The sequence below is a fragment of the Hyperolius riggenbachi genome, chromosome 2 (genome assembly GCF_040937935.1).
Source record: "Hyperolius riggenbachi isolate aHypRig1 chromosome 2, aHypRig1.pri, whole genome shotgun sequence".
In the NCBI taxonomy this organism is placed as follows: domain Eukaryota; kingdom Metazoa; phylum Chordata; class Amphibia; order Anura; family Hyperoliidae; genus Hyperolius; species Hyperolius riggenbachi.
Window position 1 is genome coordinate 500,480,178 of NC_090647.1, and position 22,134 is coordinate 500,502,311.

Genomic DNA, 22,134 nt, shown 5'->3' on the forward strand with positions numbered 1-22,134 from the left:
CATATCCACATGAGGGTGTTTTTCTAAGATGTAACCAAAACCCAAAAATATATATTAGCCCAAGGTCACACACATTTGTCACATCTTTGCTGGGATTTTTTTTAATTTAAGGCCCATACACACGTCGGATTTTCCCGAACGATGGGTTGTTTGAATGTCCCGTCGTCCGCACGTCAAATCGGCCGTGTGTACAGTCCGTCGTTCGGGTGATAAGACGGATCGCTCAGGACCAGTCTTATCACCCGAACGATGGACTGTACACACGCCCAATTTGGCGTGCGGATGACTAAATGACTGGACGTTCAAACGACCCGTCGTTCGGGAAAATCCAACGTGTGTATGGGCCTCTAGTCTCCTGATAACTCCAAACACTTAATCCACTTTTTCTGCAAAGATTTTAACCCCTTTAAAAAAAACAAATATTCTGTATGTTCATCAACCCTGCCACATCACACCTGCCTTGACGTGTCCATCAATTGAAAGCTGCTGTCCATGGAGAGATTTCTTGTACTCTCCTGTTTATACTTCATGGCCTCTGATGAAGGCAAGGTGTATTACATTCTGACAAAAAACAACCCAGTACATAAATGTGCGAAGCCTACAATTTCCCACATCCTCTCTCTTTTCTGATGGTATGGAGTTTATCTCTTAACATAATCAGAGGCACTGTTCTCATCCAAGTCAGTACCGTTATCTTCATCCTCATTGTCTTTACGGTCTACAATTGGTGTATCTGCCTCCAGTACTGTAGAACACTGCTTTAGGTCTTGATGGTCTATTTCATGTTCTGGTTGTTTGCTACTTAACACATCTGACTCGCCAGTCAGAAACATAAGATTTGGCAAGTCGTTTCCGGAGTCTGTTAGAAGTACAGAATTTAAATCAATGCTCAAGCCAACACATCCATTAAGGGAGACATCAAAAGAGTGATTGAATCTATTTGACGTGCTTAGCAGGAAGTTCTCTGTACTCTCATCCCCTTCATGTTCAGATGTGACTCTCACACTCCTTTCTAGCACTGGGAAACCTGCGTGATGTCCAATAGAAATATGGTTCTTTGCAGTGGAAATATCGTTATCCAGATATGTTGTGGGTTGAGCACTTTGGCATTCAGATAAATTGATTCCTGTAAGCTCCAAGAGTGGACATGCTAAATCTTCTCTGGCAAGTCCCCCATTGCTAGGTGAATCAGTATCATGGTTCTGGTCCTCCTGGTGGGCTATAGCATCATTACGATGATTATGTACAAGGTAAGGAGCATTGCTCAAGGATCTCAGTAGGTGTGGGGAAACATTTTCATTGTGAGGGATGCTGAAGATCTCGACAGGTGTGTAAATCGGTGGACTTGCTTCATGCACAAAATTTGGTAATTCAGGTAGAAAAGTCTTAAACAGAGAGAAAAACGTTATTAGAAATTCCTCACTCTACTATTATTTAAGGTCAAATATAAAGTTAGTGTACCTGTGATTGTGAGCAGACATTAACCACTTCACCACTGAGGGGTTTTACCCCTTGAACACCAGAGCAATTTTCACCTTTCAGCTCTCCTTCCATTCATTCGTCTATAACTTTATTATTACTTATCGCAATTAAATGAACTATATCTTGTTTTTTTCGCCACCAATTAAGCTTTTTTTAGGTGGGACATTATGCCAAGAATTATTTTATTCTAAACGTGTTTTAATGGGAAAATAGGAAAAAATGTGGGAAAAAATTATTATTTTCAGTTTTCGGCCATTATAGTTTTTAAATAATGCATGCTACTGTAATTAAAACCCATGAAATGTATTTGCCCATTTGTCCCGGTTATAAAACTGTATAAATTATGTCCCTATCACAATGTTTGGCGCCAATATTTTACTTGGAAATAAGGTGCATTTTTCTCTGTTTTGCCTCCATCCCTAATTACAAGCCCGTAGTTTATAAAGTAACAGTGTTATACCCTCTTGACATAAATATTTAAAAAGTTCAGTCCCTAAGGTAACTATGTTTTTTTTTAATTGTATTTTTTTCTCTTTAATTACAAAAATAAATAAATTGGGGAGTGTGGGAGGTAATGAGTTAATTTATTGTGTAAAACTAATGTATTTGTATATGTAAAATGCTTTAGGGTGTAGTTTTACTATTTGGCCACAAGATGGCCACAGTGAGTTTGTATTCATGCGACCTGTAAGCGTCCGATAGGACGCTTACAGGAAGCAGTATGAGGCTGGGAAAATCACAATGATCACGCTGTTTCTCATAGAAGCAGTAGATCATTGCGGGGTCTTCGATCAGCGAGCGGGAATGGATTTTCCCGTTCATTGATCTCCGGGCGAGCGGGCGGCGGCGTGCATGAGCGGCGGGAGCATGGACAGCGGCGATTGGGCGGGAGGTACGGATTTCTCCGTTCCTTGGTTTTATAAGGGTGGAAAAAGGGACGGAGAAATCCGTACCGCGGGGGGTAAAGTGGTTAAAGGGACTCCGAGCTCATCTAAAAAATAAAAGTTGTACTCACCAGGGGCTTTCTCCAGCCCAGTGCTGGTCGGGAGGTCCCACGTCGGCGTCCTGGCTCCTCTCCTTCTCCCCGCTCCGGAATGGCTGACAGGCAGCAGCCCGGGCGACACTCTCCCGAGTGTCGGGCTGCTCCTTCCGCATATGACGCGGATTACGTCACACGCCGGCCGCCTCGCGTCATCACGGCGGCCGGCGTGAAAGTACTGCGCATGCGCGATTAAAGCGCGCATGCGCAGTACTTTCACGCCGGCTGCCGTGATGACGTGAGGCGGCCGGCGTGTGACGTAATCCGCGTCATATGCGGAAGGAGCAGCCCGACACTCGGGAGAGTGTCGCCCGGGCTGCTGCCTGTCAGCCATTCCGGAGCGGGGAGAAGGAGAGGAGCCAGGACGCCGACGTGGGACCTCCCGACCAGCACTGGGCTGGAGAAAGCCCCTGGTGAGTACAACTTTCATTTTTTTGATGAGCTCGGAGTCACTTTAAGGTGATGGGGGCTAATAATGATGTTCATTAACGTAAAACTCCAAATTCCATTCCTAGACCTATGATGCACTCAATATCAGAGATTTTTTTTTATTTGTGTAAAATGTCCTAGATCAGACGATGGTCTACATATTTTTTTAAATACCCAGTCAAGAGCATGATTATGGATAGATAAGGGTCTCATGTTTTTACATCAGCTCTTTTCCAAGTGCTGTTTAAAATAATTCTCACAACTAACTATTGAATATACCCTGCCCCTTACAGCCAGTCCCAGATTTATCTCACAGGAGCCTATAGGCACAGATATCCTGGCACTTTAGACTTAGCCTTCATGAACCTACAAACCCCCACCGAACCGCACTGCAAGTGTGCTGGCTGTCCCAGCTGTCACTTCTCCCCATACTTTCCTTGCCTGTCATAGGTAGCTACAGGTGCCCCTTAGTATTAGGTAGCCAGAAGTACCCTCAATATAAGTAGCTAGAGGTGCCCCCAAGTATTAGGTAGCTAGAGGTGCCCCCAAGTGTTAGGAAGCTAGAGGAACCTCAGTATTAAGTAGCTAGAGGTGCCCCGACTGAAGAAAGATCCTGTCAGTGGAATGCTGAGAGCAGGGGAGTAACCTCTCATTTACACTCTCATCAGGAAAAAATCCTATAGCAGTAGTAGAATTTCTTGCAGCCCTGCACATTACGCACCTCTCCAGGATCCAACACTGCAATTTTTCCTCCTGTCCACCGGGTGGCACTCTACCCCTATGGTTAGATTGCCATACGTCATCATGTGACAAACGGCAATCTCAACTGAGGGATTGAAAGCCTCTCGGGACCAAAAGAAGCATCCAGATCCCAGGGAGGTGAGTTACAAATGCAGCTGTACTGCGCTGCGTTCCTATAGCTCCTGACAGTCACCCCGAATCAAGCTAGGGATTACTGCTCCAAGCATCTTTTTTTACCCCGAGCCAGGCTCTGGGTTACCGCCAAGGAGGTTAATGTTTGACTCTAGAATCCATTAAAAGAAGAGGGGATACAAAACAGCGGTAAACATGCTCCGGTCTCAACTTTTTGAAAAGTGTTGCCACTTGCCAGCATCAAAATCAAGATCAGCATATTTTTTATATCTCTCACTTTGAATTTAGATTTCTTAGTCTTTTTACTATCTTTCTATTTTAAAAATATAGGGTTTATGTGAATTGCAAATCATGACATTCTGTTTTTATTTACGGTGGAACCTTGCTTTGCAAGCTTAATTTGTTCCGGAAACATGCCCGTAATACAAAGCACTCTTACTGTATATAAAAGCAAACTTCCCCATAAAGATTAATGGAAAGTCAGATGATTCATTCCACAATCCAAAAACAGTTATAGAGAAATATTTAATTTAAATTACTGTACAGTGCTATATAAAGTAAAAATGTAAAAAAGATTTTTACTCTAATAGAATCATTTCTATCTGTTGGCTCACTCAGTGGCGTAGCTAAGGAGCTGTGGGCCCTGATGCAAGTTTTACATTGGGCCCCCCCAAGCACTCTCTACATAACAAATGATACGGCGCACCAAAACCTGCCAATAACAACTACAGTGTCAGAAGTGCCAGAAGGGAATGGGGAACAGCTTGTTAATGATTACCACTATTCAAAGTATCTATAGAAGTCATTATTATGAGTACAGGACAAATAGAGAGCTAATACTACAGTTTAGGAAGGCGTTAGGCGGTCCCAAGGGCCCTGATGCGGTTGCTACCAAGGGCCCTGATGCGGTTGCTACCTCTGCACCCCCTATTGCTACGCCCCTGGGCTCACCCCAACATTTTTTTTTGTGTGGCTTTAACCACTTGACGACCACGGTGTTAACCCCCCTAACGGCCCGGCTGTTTTTTGTTGCGCTGGGCTGTGCAGGCTTTTCAGTCTCCTACACAGCCCAGCTATGGAGCCCAGCGATCGGACTCACCTCCTTTTTTTGTCCCTAAGGGTACATGCCGCTGGAGGTGTCCGATCGCTGTGGCAGTGTTTTTTTTTATTTTATTTTTTTTATTCCAGCCTCTGATGCTGTCTCTCCCTACCTCCCTACTCCCTTCCCTCCTCCCCTCGGTGCTCAGAATTGAACAGGACGGCGATCCGTCCTGTTCCGCCTCTCATAGGCATCAGCGGCCAGGGATCGCCAATCTCGTACAGCGCTGCTGGGGACCGCAGCGCTGTACGGATGTAAACAAAGGGGATTTCTTTCCCCTTTCGTTTACAAACAGCTTGCTAGCCGCGATCGCCGGCTAGCAGGCTAATCACGGAACTCCGTTCTGTGAAGTGGCAGGGAACTATCGCGCGCGGCCGTTCCCTGGGAAACTGCAACCTCAGGACTTGACGCCAATTGGTGTTAGGTGGCCCTGGGGTTGCTGCCACGGCCACGCCCATCGGCGTTAGGCGGTCCCAGGGTAGTTAAAGGGAACCTTAACCCAGGCACCTAAAAAAGTTTCACTTACCCGGGGCTTCCCCAAGCCCCCTGTAGCCATCCTGTGCCTTCATCACTCCTCGAGTGTCCTCCGATCCCCGCTGCACGTTAGTTTTGTCTTTGGCTGACTGGGAGTCGACCCCTGGCCATGCATATTCTTCTCCGCCTTGCCAGCATCAAGTGCGTCCTGCGCAGGCGCAGGGGTACTACACCCGCGCGCCTGCGCTGGACGTCAGCAAGGCGGAGAAGAATACACGTGGCTAAGCACAGTTGGGACAAGAGGACGCTCCAGAAGCGGGGAGGGCGCAGGACAGCTGTTTAGGTGCATGGGCGGTGCCAGGGGGGTGCTTTGGGGTGCTGAAGCACCCCTAAAATTGTCCAGTCACCGCCTGAGCACCTGCAGCGGCAACCGCTCGCCACCCCGCTCTCTCCCCCTTCTGTAGTGCTACAGGAAAATTATGTCCACAAATGCAGACATCGGCGGCCATTTTCTTGTAGCACTACAGAGGGAGAGGAGGTGGGGAGAAGCACAGAACACGAGGCGGTGGGAACAGGCATAGAGGTAGCGGCCACCAGCTCAGAAGGATGCATGAGCAACGGCCGCGGGAGCGGAGGGGGGAGCAGGCTGGGGCAGCAATACTACCTACACTGGGGCAGCTACACTACCTACGCTTGGACAGCTGTACTACCTACACTGTGACTACCTACACTGGGGCAGCTGTACTACCTACACTGGGACTACCTACACTGGGGCAGCTGTACTACCTATGCTGGGGCAGATGTACTATCTACACTGGGACTACCTACACTGGGGCAGCTGTGCTACCTACACTGAGACTACCTACACTGGGGCAGCTGTACTACCTACACTGGGACTACCTACACTGGGACAGCTGTACTACCTACACTGGGGCAGCTGTACTACCTACACTGGGGCAGCTATACTACCTACACAGGGGCAGCTGTACTACCTACGCTGGGACTACCTACACTGGGACAGCTGTACTACCTACACTGGGGCAGCTTCACTACCTACGCTGGGGAAGCTGTACTACCCATACTGGGGCAACTATACTACCCATACTGGGTCAGCTATACTACCCATACTGGGGCAGCTATACTACCCATACTGGGGCAGCTATACTACCTATGCTGGGGCAGCTATACTACCTATGCTGGTGCAGCTATACTACCTATGCTGGTGCAGCTATACTACCTATGCTGGGGCAGCTATACTACCTATGCTGGGGCAGCTATACTACCTATGCTGGGGCAGCTATACTACCTATGCTGGGGCAGCTATACTACCTATACTGGGGTAGCTATACTACCTTTACTGGGGCAGCTATACTACTAATACTGGGGAACTATACTATCTATACTGGGGCAACTTTATTACCTATACACGCCCACTTTCCAGTGCATAGACATGCCCCTATTTGACCATGCCCCTGGTTTTTGGTCACGACCCCTGATTTTTTTGGGCGGCATGCAAGTTCACGGCTACCCCTAGAAAAGATCCAGCACCTGCATAGCATAGCACCCCCTACAGGTGATACCTTTAATAACTAATTGTACAATATTTCTCTGCAAACTTTAAGTTTCTTCTTCAGGCTTTATTCAGAACTGGATCAGATCCGGAACATGACAGAAGAAGACACTTAAAGCCAATGGGAATCGTAATAAAACAAAAACAAACAAAAAACAAGATACTTACCTAAGGAAAGGGAAGACTCTGGGTCCTGTAGAGCCTTCCCTCTCCTCTCCCAGTGCCCTCATTGAGGCGGCAACTCCTCCGTTTGAATCCCCCACCATGGGGTCTTCGGAAGTCTTCAGGAGCCGAATCCTTCCTAAGACAGGTGGCTCCATACTGCGCATGCGTGAGTGCCCAAGGAAGGGCACTTGTGTGTGTCATGTGCAGTCTGGAGCGGCCTGTCTTCGGGAGCACTCAGGCTCTTGAAGTCTTCCAAAGCCTCCCTTCGGCGGCGGAGATAGCAGTATTTGACCAAATTGATCAAATACTGGTACAGGGAATCCTGCACTGTAACGGGGACCGGGGGAGGAGAGGGAATGCTCTATAGAACCCAGAGCCTTCCCTCTCTTTAGGTAAGAATCTGGCTTTTTTTTAAATTATGGTTTCCAATGGCTTTAAACTTTTAAAAGCTTGCAGAAAAATCTTGTACAGTTAGCCATTAAAGCTATCACCTAAACATCTTTTGTTGTTATGTCTTCGGATTCTCTTCATTACTTATATTGGATCACGCGCAACTGGCTTTAACAAGCAACTTATCCAATGACAGTTCCTTTTTTTTCCTACTATTGAGGCTTTCATGGAAATGTGAACTTGTACAGTCCCTACACTCATATTAAGTACAACTGAGTACAATCCTGCAGCATCATAGGGAGAAGAACCATTGGCTCAATTGTGATGATGTGACCTACATATACGTTCAGCACTTGTATATCAAGACGTTGCTTGCTTATCAAGTCAACATTTCATAAAAAATGTTGTCCCTCTTGCAAAGCACTCTTAAAAACAGGTTACTGGCATCCCAAGGTTTTACTGTAAATTGGAAATGTGCAAAGGATTGTAGTTAATTGTGCTTAAGATGTCTTAATACGTTTGTCTAGCTTTAGTGAGAAACAAGCAGAAGGTGATGTTACCAGAACATGTGGGGTGAAAATCTTTTTCTTGTCGATATATCCCGCTTGATGAAGGACGATTAGCAGCACAGCCAACATAACTAAGAGTGTTACTCCTGCAGCAATCCAATACGCTGAGTTATCACCTGGGGAGGAATATAGAAGATATGATATTGGTCTGAATAGTAAGAAACTGCAGTAGCTGGTAGAAGCCTAAATCAGGCTAATGACCATCATACGGGGAGCTCACAAGGCTGGGCAAATACACAGAGCAAAATTTAAAGGGACCTTGGCTCTAAACTCACAGATAGCCAGCGGCTAACTCAACATCTCAAAATAAACAAGATTGTTGGTGCCACATATCCAACAAGCATGTGGGTTAAGCTCCTCTGCTGGCGTCAGGGCCAATATCTTAGTGGGGTCCCTACGTAAATGGTGGATGCATCCACATCCTACACATGTAATGAGCGTATCCACAATTGCTAGAAAAGAATTAATGTGATGTCCACCTTGAAAAGAAACACAGAGACAACGGAGCCCAATAGCGCAATATTTCACTTAATTTATTGAAGGAAAAAGGGGGTGATAGAATTATACTCACAAGGGTAGGTTGTGTAAGGGGCAACCAACCGCATGAAGCAGGTGGAGAACACAAGCCTGTCTCCATTTGGGGATCTCCAGAGATAGCTAGATGCAAGGTGGAAAAAAATAAACTTGGACCTACTAGTGGCAAAGCCACTGTAGACCATAACTTCCTCCCCCTTCGGAGAAGCAGGGGAGCTGAGCTAGCACAAGGGTGAAGAGGAGCCCAGGATATGATAAAAGTGGGTTGAAGAGACTCCGTAACAAAAATTGCATCCTGTTTTTTATCATCCTACAAGTTCCAAAAGCTATTCTAATGTGTTCTGGCTTACTGCAGCACTTTGTACTATCACAGTCTCTGTAATAAATCAACTTATCTCTCTCTTGTCAGACTTGTCAGCCTGTGTCTGGAAGGCTGCCAAGTTCTTCAGTGTTGTGGTTCTGCAATGAACTCCCCCTTCCAGGCCCCTCTATGCACACTGCCTGTGTGTTATTTAGATTAGAGCAGCTTCTCTCTTATCTTTTACAAGCTGGATAAATCGTCCTCTGAGCTGGCTGGGCTTTCACATAGTGAGGAATTACAGACAAGGGCAAAGCTGTTTGCAGGAGGAAAAGAGCAGCCTGAAACTTCAGTGCATGAGAGATGCAGGGGGAAAGAAACACACAAATGATCTCTTGAGATTCAAAAGGATGGCTGTATACAGCCTGCTTGTGTATGGATGTATTTTCTATGTGTGGACATACTGTACATCAACCTACTTCCTGTTTTGGTGGCCATTTTGTTTGTTTATAAACAAACTTTTTAAAACTGTTTTTAACCACTTTTAATGCGGCGGGGAGCGGCGAAATTGTGACAGAGGGTAATAGGAGATGTCCCCTAACGCACTGGTATGTTTACTTTTGTGTAATTTTAACAATACAGATTCTCTTTAAAAATGAAAAAAAAAAGTAGAGGTGGCTTACCTCTCAAGATCACAATCAATTTGAAAAAGATATATTGTTTATTAGCACTGGTAACGCTTTTCGTGGGTACATGTCCACTTCATCAGGCCAATCCAGTGCCTCAATTTAATAAAGCTTGGATCGTCAAAAAGCTTGGAGGTGCTCCGAGCTTTATGGCTGTTAAATTGTGGCACTTGATTGGCCTGATGAAATGGGCATGAACCCACGAAACGCATTTCCAGTGCTAATAAAGATAATAATTTTATCATATAAAAATTTATTTTATCTTATCTTGGGTGCCTCTTCACCCTTGTTGTATCCACAATTGAACACATGTTCCTCGCCACTTTGGCCTCTTTCGCTTCCAAATGGTGACTGGTTTACATACGGTATGCGTTCTTAAAAGCAATTTGACCCACAGCTTAGACTGCATTTTAGAGTTAGGCCCCTTAAGTGACTGAATTTGACACCACTGCTATAGCCAATTCATTTTATAGAGCTATCCTTGTCTAACCTGCACACAGCTGCTTCAGGCTCATTTGCCCTCATCACCCAAGGCAAGGATTAATGCGCCTGTATGGGTGGACTTGGGAAATCGAGTCTTGCTGCGTGCCCAGTTAGTTCACAGTGAACCAAAACCACCAGGATCATGTAAAGGTGGGGACGGAAGGGACGCGGGCGGGGACCAGTGCTATGGAGGAGGCGGGGGAGCGGCAGACTGACACTTCACATGTAAACAGCCGTCGCCAGCACGTCAATTGATTTATGGGGCATAGCAGAGCGCAGGGGGGAGACTGGGGGAGACGGTATAGTAACAGAGGATGGGTATTATATGCAGCCCAGCCTCTGTATGCTAATTGCATTCTTAGAACCCAACTCAGGTTCTCTTTAAAGGGAACCCATAAGCCATCCAAATTAACCATAAATGATGTTACAAACCAGTTCTCCCTGCAACAGTCAGAAAAATATCACAGATCCATTAATGTTACCATTATCGACTAATTGTGACCCTCTGGTAATGACACACTTCTTGCTTGAGGCAAAAGGACTTTTCATATTCTCCGACATCATGGAAACTGATACACAGTAATTGGTGTTGGGCAGGAGAGATGGAATCAGTCTGGTAGTGTTTTCTGTAGATACAGCCTCCATTATTATTGGTACCTGGGTGGTGGTTCAGAACATCATTATTTAACCAGACTAACACACCATAACACTTTTTCCTATACAATATATTATACAGCAATATTGGGGGTGTAACAATTGCCATTGCAACCACAGACCCTGCTATGGGGCAGTGGCACAGACTGTCACTGACTTGCTTATTAGCCTTTTTATTCTGTTGTTTTTATTGTTCTTTAAAACCAACATTCATACTTATTTCAGCCCAATTCAGGCCGGGGGCTTCCTCATCATCTCCCCAGACCGCTCCAATTACCTGCTGGCCATCCCAGTATATTTGTTCAGTACACTTTATAGAGAATTTATGTGTGCATCAAACCAAGTAACACCTGACAAACCTGTCTTTGCAAATTTGGCCTAATTGGCTACTCACGAGACGCGCTCATGTAGCAGAACGCAATGGTCGTTAAGGTAAGTGCCTGTTTATAAATTTTGGGAGGTGGGTGCGGGCGGCTCTTACCGGCGCTGGCCATGCTTGGGGGGGGTCGCCTGCACCTCCCAGCCTCCCCCTCCGGGATGCCGCTGTGGTTTCCAGGCAGTGAGAGAGCTTGGGGCCCCACGGCACCCCGGTTGTATGGGGGCATTGGTAAGCCTCCCCGTGGCACACCTGGATAGTGCTAATGTAGCATAAAGTAATTCCCGCAGGGCAACCACTTTGCGGTATTGGTTTTTAGCCTGCAAAATTTGGCATGTGAAAGCAAATGCATATTTGCATGAGCTATGTGTCAGAAACCGGCCCGCGGCACACCTGCGTATACGGTTCCCGACTGCGGGTTTGACCAGATCGAGAGGGAAAGCAGCCTTAGTTGAGCTACCACAAGGCTGTGACCCCTCAAACACTTCTCACTGCCACCACTAGCTGTTGCTAGACACGTCCACTCTGCTGTCGAGTGCTCAGCACGCAATCTGCGTTTTCGTATTCGGGTCAGCTTTGCGCTTTAGGCCGAATACGGGAACGCCACACACACACACACAGTTGCAATCTTACACTGTAGTGAAGCAAAACCACTAACAGTCGTTCCGAACAATACTGTTAGCCATTCCGAGACTTCCCACTCTGCTGTCGAGCGCGGAAGTGTCCCATACACACAATGCAATTACAATCTTATACGGTAGTGTTGCTCAATCATACAATCAGGCATGGACTTATACACCATTACACTTCAGTCTCCTCTACTAGGCTATGGGCTTGATTCAACTGTTAGCACGGCCAAACGATAACGATTTCGCGAGAAACCATTTAATTGCGAATTTTCCCGTGAAAACGGTAACGATTTCAAGCGTGCAAAAATGATAACTACTTCACGCGAAAATGTTTAATTGCGCGCGAATGCGAAAATTCACGCGAAAAACGGCCGTGCTAACAGTTAGCACTCTTTTGTGAATCAAGCCCTATGAGTGTTAGTTTAGTACAGCAGAAGTCAAACTTATTAAATAACGATTTAATATTCCAGGAAAAAAGTGGAACATAGCAGAAAATAATATATACATAAGATTTACAAAAACAAAGTAAAAAGTTACAAAATAAAAGTTTACAAGGATACACAGCAAGACAAGTTTGCACAAAAATAAAATGGGATAAACGTTAATTGAACTTTTACCAGCGCAAATGTCCAACCGTGGAGAGACACGAATTTTCCGATTCCCTCGGGATCATCTCTAGCGATGAGCTACTCTCGGGAGAAGATGATCTGTGACTGTCCTAGCTGCTGTTTTATAGCAAAATGTGTGCCCCGTGGCCACCCCAATGTCCCAGGTCCAGTGGCGTACCTAGGGCATTTGACACCCGGTGCTGGGTATTATAAGACACCCCCCCCCCCAAAAAAAGGTAAAGGGGCAAAAAATGGGTGGCGCTATAACATGCGGCAAAAAAATGGGCGTGGCAATGATTGGAGGCGCAGAAGAGGCACGTGACGGTGACGCAGCGTTCCAGGCTGATACGCGGAAGTAACGTGAGTATACTCCGCGCTCGCCTGCTCGCTGCCCACTGCCACCCGCCCGCTGCCTGCATTTTTGGGGGGAGAAGAGAGGCAGAAGGAGGGGACCCAGGTGAGGGAGGGGGGGATATTTCCCCCTCCCCGCCGCTATCCCTGCTGTCACCCCTCCTCCTAGCGCTGCTCTTCCCCTCCTTAGTCAGGTGTAGGGGGGTCGTGGCGACACCCCCCTGGCTGACTGGTACCCGGTGCGCCCCGCCCCCCTGCGCCCTTAGGTAGGAACGCTACTGCCCAGGTCCAGGAATAATCCAATTTCATGTTTAACGTGTGCAACTTCAAAGAGTTCCTGTGTTAGTGTTTGATCTTTTCAGAGATTTCAGGACACTTCCATAAACCCAATTTCCACAGGTAAAACTATAGCCTAGTCCATACATCAAAAGATTGTGAAGGGAGGCTTCCTCCTGTCATATGTAAATTCCAAGGCTTTTCCTGTCCACTTGGAACTTGGCAGACTCAATTAGTCAGTGTAAGGCTTGGTGGTGTATTCTCCATCTTAAAGGAACAGGAACCATAATTAACAGTGTCATACTTTCTGGGAGTCCCCCCCCACAATGGGGATTGGTAATGGGGTTTTCATAATGTAAGGCTTGGTGGTGTATTCTCCACAGTCAGCATGCAACGCATGAGCTGGCGTGGAGGCGGTACACACACTAGCACCAGGAAACAGGCTATCCCTAGTATAGTGGAGGGGAGGACTGACTCCAATAGGAGATTGTGGCGCACAGAGTCGGTGCAGATCTGACAGCCACAAACAATGCTTTCGTTATAACGTCTCAGCGCAAAGTAGCGCTGACCGCACAAACCAGAACTGAGGAGATCAGGACAGGTAGACAGAATGAACGCTTGCTAGCTAGCGGCTACTTAGCGACAGCAAGCGTCCAAAACCAGACAGACTGGAATGAGGCAGCCAATGCGCTGCGGCGATGGCGTGCCTCACAAAGACAGGACAGGACAGTCAGGAAATAGCAGGATCGAGATAGATGAACGTAACACAGATAAATATACAATAAGTATGTTTTCCTAGCGTATTACAATTACAGCTATCAATGAAAGTATTTGTAACGTCTGACTAACATATGTATATATCGGCAATGAACCGATATATGACATAAGCAGGAACGCTGACTAGGAATGGAGTCATACAGGGAACAGGACTCAGAAGGATTCGCTATCTCTTCGCAGAGATGAACGCAATCCACAAACGGTAACAGAACAGGATTCAGAAGGATTCGTTATCTCTTCGCAGAGATGAACGCAATCCACAAACAGTAACAGAACAGGATTCAGAAGGATTCGTTATCTCTTCGCAGAGATGAACGCAATCCACAAACAGAACCAGGAGCAGGGTAACTACCTCAGCACGGGTGGTCACGGTACGCGCAACCTACCAAAACGTGCTGGAAAGCTGACTAACTGCACACAGAATATAAACAGTTCGTGTACGTATACATCAGCGACACTGATGTATCAACGTAACACAAATACAAGGAAAATAATAAACGTGCTGGTATGCATATATATTGGCAATGAACCAATATATGATGCAGATACCAGCAAAGTATCTTTATAACAAGAAACACGATCGGGGGCTAAAGCGACAGCAAGACTGGCTTACACTGAAGCTATGAAAACCCAAGGAAACCCTGCAGGAAGCAGATCTTTATACTGAGGTCATCCAATGGGAGCAGACATGCAGATTCCGACACAGGTGAATGATAATCAGTCACAAGCTGACAGCAGGGAAAGACAGACAAAGCTATGCAGCTTGCATGGAAATAGATCAGAACTGCCTGAGCTGCAGCACTACTACTTCCAGCAATAGCTGCTGCAGCAGCGATCATTACAGTACCCCCGCCCTTAAAAGCGGATTCCAGACGCTTTTCAAAACTGAAATTCCCAACAAAACAGTCTGACTGATAATTCATGATGACCGGGACAGCCCGGCAAGACCGATTTCCAGAATCAGTCCCCACAAGACTGGACCCATCAGAACCAGAACCTACAGAACCATGCCCATCAGTACTACAAGCCCCAGTGTGACACCCATCAGAACCATGATTTCCAGAAGAAAGCCCTCCGAAATTCCCTGAGCGATACCCACCGCCTTCCAGGAACCGTTCAGAAACGCCAAAGCCTTTGCAATGCCCACCGGTACTGTCTTTACCAACACAAAACCCACTGTTGAACCAGTCCAAGGCACCAGGACAAGTTTTCTCAGAGACCTCCCAGAACACCTTGAAGCTCCAAAGAGATCCCCATAGGTCAGAATGCCCCTTAGGCTCACATGGAGAACTATCAAGAACCCCTATGGAACCTAGGGCAATTCCCGAGTCAGGGCCACAAGGACAAACATCAATATCAGGGCTTTCAGGGACCAGAACCATCTCTGGGCATGCAGGCAGACTGGCAACATCACAACGTGTTCCCTCTAAGGAAGCATCAGAGCACGCTAACACCTTAGACACACTTGGGCATTCTGGCACACAAAGAACATCTGGGCACACCGGCACAAGAGAAACCTCTGGGCATGTCAAGGAACTGTGAGCCTCAGGGTCAGCCAAGACAGGACCAAAACCAGGACTGGCCAAAAAAAAATCATCATGACTAAACTTCGCAACTACTGGACTTTTACACGAGAATGCTGGATCAGACTTAGATGTCGCTGATTCCAGCAAAGTCAGTAACAAATCAGATTCAGGGGCACTAACAAGACAGGACAAATCTTCTGATGTATGCACTGAACCAGATAGGGACTCCACAACTACCTCTGGACTGGACAGAGACTCATTTAATACACTGGATTGGAGCTCATGAGGCGCTGCAGAACAAGTCAGTATTGCAGCAGCCCCCACTGGACTAGGCAAAACTGAGGAATTCCCTGGACAGGAAGGGGACTCTGGAACCTCTGCCACAGCGGCCAGAGAACCAGAATCTTTCAGGATACAGGGCTGGGTTTCAGGAACACTCATCAGACCGGACTGAAATTCTGAGATTTCTATTATTTTGACCAGAGAATCAGAATTATCCATGTTACAGGGCAAGACTTCTGAAACATTCAGAGGACAGGGCTGGAGTTCCTCGGCTGTTACAACACTGGAGAGGAACTCAACATTGGTTAAATCAGACTGTGTACAGGGCAAGGTATCTAACACAATTGCTGACGAGGACAATATTTCAATGGCTTCTGCTTTGCTGGGCAGAAATTCACCAAGTTTTATTAGAGCAGACTGTAATTCCAAAACAGCTGCTAGACAAGTGAATATTACTGCAACACCAACTGAGGTAAGCAGTGCCTCAGACCCTTCTGCTAGAGGGTTTGAAATATCCAAAGTACTGGGTGAAGCATAAGACTCTGCGACCACAGCTTCACTGGACAGGATCACTGAACAGTCCATATTGCAGGGCAAAACCATGGAAGCACCTGCTGGACAGCATAATGATTCTGTGACCTGAGTTTCATTGGAGAGATCTACTGCACAATTCATGGTACAGGGCAAATTTATTGGAACATTTTCTGAACAAGGTAATAATTCTGCGATTTCAGGTTCACAGAGCAGATGCTCTGAGCTATTCACGAAACTAGAGCGAGGTGTAGAAACAGGAAGATCAAGACACAATGTTTGCGCATCTGAATCACCATTCATTTGTAAAATTGGAAAATTCAGATGCTGGGGTTCTGAGATTTCTAGACAGGATTGCTGGGACTCGGAAACTGATGTAGTGCATCTATTGGCATCTGCTGGATCAGACAGGAGTTGAACTTTATTAACACAGGTAATTTCTGCAGAAGTGTTTGCAGAGACAGGCAAGATTTTTCTGGTGTCTGTTTCACTGAACAAAGAGTCATGAGTACTGGCTAGGCTGGACTCGGAAGTCAGCAGGACCTCTGGATTCTCTGCTGAGAAATTTGCACAGGGCAAGGTTAAGAATGTATCAGTGGCTTCTGTGTTACTGGTAAGTAACACTGAGTTATCCATGGTACAGGGTGGAATTGCAGGAACTTCAATTTCACACAAACAGAGCTCCGAATCACCTGCTGAATCAGCCAAAGGTGCTGAAGCAGGCGAGTCAGAACGCCAAATTTGCGAATTCGGAGTCACATAAAAATCATCCAAAATCAGTTCCCACACATCAATCAATGGAGCCACAAAGTCATACCCACACACACCAGTTTTTATTAGGTTATAGGCAGACTTAATGCATGCATTCAATACTAATTCACTTTTTGCACTGTAAAATTGACAAAATGAACTTGAATCATTCTTCCATTCATTGACCAGAGCTTCCATCTCTCCTTTCTCAAATGGAGGATTCCAAGCATACTTAACAGGCAGATCATGGTTTGCAGATATGATTGTAGCAGGGACATATATTGGGTTAATTAGCAGGTGATTGGCAGATTCCTTATTCCTAAGAATCTCCAATACCTGTAGCAAGTGCTGAACTGTAGTGTATGCAAACTTTCCTTGCTTCACAAATAAGTTGATTTGTTCAATACTCTGTAATATCTCCTCATAATCATACTCAGATAATTCTTTTAAACAAAAATCTTTATTTTCCCTAGCCAGGGAGGAAAGTTCATTAGTAGTTTCATAAGTCCATTTAACTCCCCTGAAAGACAATTGCATTTCATTATCTGTTAATGGCAGAATCTCATTATAGGTCTCAGTCGCTAAGGATAACGACTCTGCAGATCGGACACGTTTCTTAGAACGTTTGCGTTTGGCCTTAGACCCTGCTGTTTTTCCTGCTGTTCTTGGTGATTTATTCAAGGCTGCAGGAAAATTATCAGTAACACCTTCTGCTTGCTGAACATTTTTGCAAGCAATTGAAGGAGTAGCTGATTGACCTGCTGCCAGGAGTTCATTAAGAGGAAAAGGCAATGGATCTATGCGCAACCAGTTATGGATCACAAACGCTAGAAATTCCAGCGGTCTCTCTTTCAAATCGGAATGATTGAGAACATCAAATGCCCACTGGAATAATTCCCCTTTAAACAAAATATAACTTAGTTGGAGTGCCCAGGTTGAAACAGGAGTCGCTTGGAGATCAGGATTGGCCAGGAACCTGGCACATTCAGAGAAAAACTCATTTTCTGTTTCAGAGCTAAGTTCTTCAAATTTCTTAAAGGAACAGGAACCATAATTAACAGTGTCATACTTTCTGGGAGTCCCCCCCCACAATGGGGATTGGTAATGGGGTTTTCATAATGTAAGGCTTGGTGGTGTATTCTCCACAGTCAGCATGCAACGCATGAGCTGGCGTGGAGGAGGTACACACACTAGCACCAGGAAACAGGCTATCCCTAGTATAGTGGAGGGGAGGACTGACTCCAATAGGAGATTGTGGCGCACAGAGTCGGTGCAGATCTGACAGCCACAAACAATGCTTTCGTTATAACGTCTCAGCGCAAAGTAGCGCTGAGCGCACAAACCAGAACTGAGGAGATCAGGACAGGTAGACAGAATGAACGCTTGCTAGCTAGCGGCTACTTAGCGACAGCAAGCGTCCAAAACCAGACAGACTGGAATGAGGCAGCCAATGCGCTGCGGCGATGGCGTGCCTCACAAAGACAGGACAGGACAGTCAGGAAATAGCAGGATCGAGATAGATGAACGTAACACAGATAAATATACAATAAGTATGTTTTCCTAGCGTATTACAATTACAGCTATCAATGAAAGTATTTGTAACGTCTGACTAACATATGTATATATCGGCAATGAACCGATATATGACATAAGCAGGAACGCTGACTAGGAATGGAGTCATACAGGGAACAGGACTCAGAAGGATTCGCTATCTCTTCGCAGAGATGAACGCAATCCACAAACGGTAACAGAACAGGATTCAGAAGGATTCGTTATCTCTTCGCAGAGATGAACGCAATCCACAAACAGTAACAGAACAGGATTCAGAAGGATTCGTTATCTCTTCGCAGAGATGAACGCAATCCACAAACAGAACCAGGAGCAGGGTAACTACCTCAGCACGGGTGGTCACGGTACGCGCAACCTACCAAAACGTGCTGGAAAGCTGACTAACTGCACACAGAATATAAACAGTTCGTGTACGTATACATCAGCGACACTGATGTATCAACGTAACACAAATACAAGGAAAATAATAAACGTGCTGGTATGCATATATATTGGCAATGAACCAATATATGATGCAAAGACCAGCAAAGTATCTTTATAACAAGAAACACGATCGGGGGCTAAAGCGACAGCAAGACTGGCTTACACTGAAGCTATGAAAACCCAAGGAAACCCTGCAGGAAGCAGATCTTTATACTGAGGTCATCCAATGGGAGCAGACATGCAGATTCCCACACAGGTGAATGATAATCAGTCACAAGCTGACAGCAGGGAAAGACAGACAAAGCTATGCAGCTTGCATGGAAATAGATCAGAACTGCCTGAGCTGCAGCACTACTACTTCCAGCAATAGCTGCTGCAGCAGCGATCATTACAGTCAGATTGTATTTTGGCCAACAGGTAGCTGTTTACATGTACACAGAGTTCCAAGCAATGTTGTTATGTAATTACCTGTACCCAGACACAGACAATCACATCTGAGACAGCAAATCAAAGGTGAAGACCTGACTGCTATTGTTCACCCTCAGATGCAAATTTACTACAGGAGATCCAATTAGCAACATCCCACTTCCAGAGAACTGAATACAGACTCAAGGTAGCAGCCTCCTTCAACCATACACATGTGACACACAATGAAAAATGAAAAATATGTTCCTGTATTATCCTTAACATCATCAGCACCCCAATATATCACCACACTATGTCTCGTGAGTAGCCAATTAGGCCAAATTTGCAAAGCCAGATTTGTCAGGTGTTACTTGGTTTGATGCACACGTAAATTCTCTATAAAGTGTAGTGTTATATTTGTTCAGTGTTGCCCTGTTGTGCATGCGTGGCCTGATCGTGCAACGGATCGTGCAACTCCGTCATGCTCCTGTTGCCCGGAGTGTCCTTACCTTCATCTCAGGTAAACGTTAACGTGAACCAGAACTGAGTAAGATTTTCTAAAATAAACACATGGTGTGCCTGCAAATTAATATTACATACTTACCTTGCTGTCAGTTCATCAAAGAAGCTCACTATTTTTTTCTAACAATGATTCCCTCCAGTTCTGACAAAATAGATTTATCTCTCAGGAAGCTGAAAGCCTTGGGGCCCCTTTTCACTATATTGTATCAGTTGCTGTCAGTTATAACTGAAAGGACAAGTGATGTGCAAAGTAATGTCCATGTTTTTCTATAGCTCAAGCAAACAGAGTGCTGACCCAGGAAGCTGTTATGGGGTTATCACCGTTTTTAAAATGGAGTATGGAGAATTCCATTGATCACAGTGGACAGGATACAGGAGAGGAGAAAGAGATTGATAAGAAGACTACGCAGGAGGTACTGTAAGTATAATGTTAATTTTGATTTCAGGTTTTCTTTAACCTTTTCACCCTGGAGGAACGCTTCAAATAATTTTTGGACTCAGGGAACCCCTGCATTACGGGAGGGAGTGGAGCTTTATTTTGCAGGTAGCAAAGTCTTCAAAAGGTATAGCTAAAAACGTTATAAACTGTAACAGCCTCCTCGTTTAGACGCCATTCCTAGGCATGGGCTCATCAGTAGTCACGAGTGGCGAAGCCCTCGAATACGTGATTTAAATGAGGCTTAATTGCCTCAGCTGTGCGTCGGGGAAACAAGGGGTTATTGTAGTACACCCCTATAATAGGGCTCTCTATTATACTGCCTCAATATCATACTTTTTTATAATTACTGCGCTCCATATTATTCTGACCCCCAGTTTAGGCCTTCTTTTTATAGAAGAGGAACCAAGGAGATAATTTTTCACCCCACCAACTGAGGCCAGTTTTACCAGAGGGAGAAATACCATGGAACCCAGGTTAAGAAGGGCTGCTTTAGAGGTTCCCTGAAATTTGGTTCCCTACAAAGATTCCCTGAGATTAGGTACTCTACAGAGATTACCTGAGATTTGGTTCTATACAGAGATTGCCTGATATTTTGTTCTCTCTCGAGATCCTTTGAGATTTGGTTATATACAGAGATTCCCTGAGAGTTGGTACTCTGCAGAGATTCCCTGAGATTTGGTGCTTTTATGAAGATTCCCTGAGATTTTGTACCCTTCCTAGATCCTTTGAGATTTGGTTCTATACAGAGATTCCCTGAGAGTCGGTACTCTACAGAGATTCCTTAAGATTTGGTGCTTTATAGAGATTCCCTGAGATTTTATTCTCTCCCGAGATCCTTTGACATTTGGTTCTATACAGAGATTCCCTGAGATTTGGTACTCTACAGAGATTCCCTGAGAGTTGGTTCTCTACAGAGATTTCCTGACATTTGTATAGAGGCCTCCCATGTGTGTGGCTACTGTTAGCTGTGGGAGTACTTACTGAACAGTGAGGGTAGCAAAAAAATCTTACTTTTGTGGAGGGCTCCAGAGAAATCTCATAATCGATGGCTGGATAGGCGTTCAGTATGGAAACATAACGCTCTTCTGATTCATCCCATAAGTATGAAACTGGCAGGCGGATAAAAACTTCAATACCAGTGGCCGCTGGAAAAACTTCGACTATTGGAGGATCCATCTCAGCTGATAATAGGAAAAAATACTTTTTTCTAATAAGACTGCATACTAAATACACATCTACATATTGTCTTATCAGTGCAGCTTGTGCGCTGATGTGAAGAGTTTTTTTATCCATTTTTGTCATTTTTGTGGATAACTTCTTTATTTAAAGAGTAACTGTCAGGCTGCAGAAGCTAATTTAAACCTCTATTCTCCTGTGTTAAACAGTTTAGAAGGAAGCCATAAAGCAATTAGTGAAGATAAAAATCTCAGTTACCTTTGATGTGTGCTTATCAGAAAGGCTGTTATAGAACCATAAGGACGCAAGCCGCATACTAAACTGCAAAGCATTCTGGGGCCCTCCCCTCGGCTGCTAATGAGACGGTACAGGAGCTTCTAATCAGTCCAGCGCGTAGCACTGATAAATATCCGGGCAGAGTACACTGCAGGAGTCAGCTATTGTTCCTAGCCACATGGCTCATTAATATTCACTGCACACCGTGTTGTTCAAGTAGGAGCTTATCTGTGATCAGGAAGCAGGCAGGACATGACGACACATTTGACAGAAAAACATGGAGCCTGCCATGAGCTGTCAGGAGCATCTATCTCTGCATATACTATATACAAATTCTGTGAAATCCAAACGTGGACAGTGAAATGCATATGTAATGTAAGTACAGCCAATCTTTAGCTACTGATATATGCAGGGCCGGGCCGAGGCATAGGCTGGAGAGGCTCCAGCCTCAGGGCGCAGTGTAGGAGGGGGCG

The 22,134-nt window shown here is 45.4% G+C and overlaps 1 protein-coding gene across 1 annotated transcript in view; it reads right to left on the reverse strand.

Annotated features, from left to right (window-relative positions):
- Positions 1 to 360: 360 nt before the first annotated feature.
- Positions 361 to 22,134, reverse strand: part of IFNAR2 (interferon alpha and beta receptor subunit 2) — a 35,499-nt gene continuing 13,725 nt past the window's right edge. Inside the window, exons 3-6 of the mRNA XM_068266371.1 lie at positions 21,221 to 21,390; positions 10,574 to 10,748; positions 8,082 to 8,206; positions 361 to 1,385 (exon numbers count right to left, since the gene is read on the reverse strand). Of these exons, the coding sequence (XP_068122472.1) occupies positions 642 to 1,385; positions 8,082 to 8,206; positions 10,574 to 10,748; positions 21,221 to 21,390 (1,214 nt within the window). The 3' untranslated portion in view covers positions 361 to 641. The remainder of the gene's footprint in view (positions 1,386 to 8,081; positions 8,207 to 10,573; positions 10,749 to 21,220; positions 21,391 to 22,134) is intronic.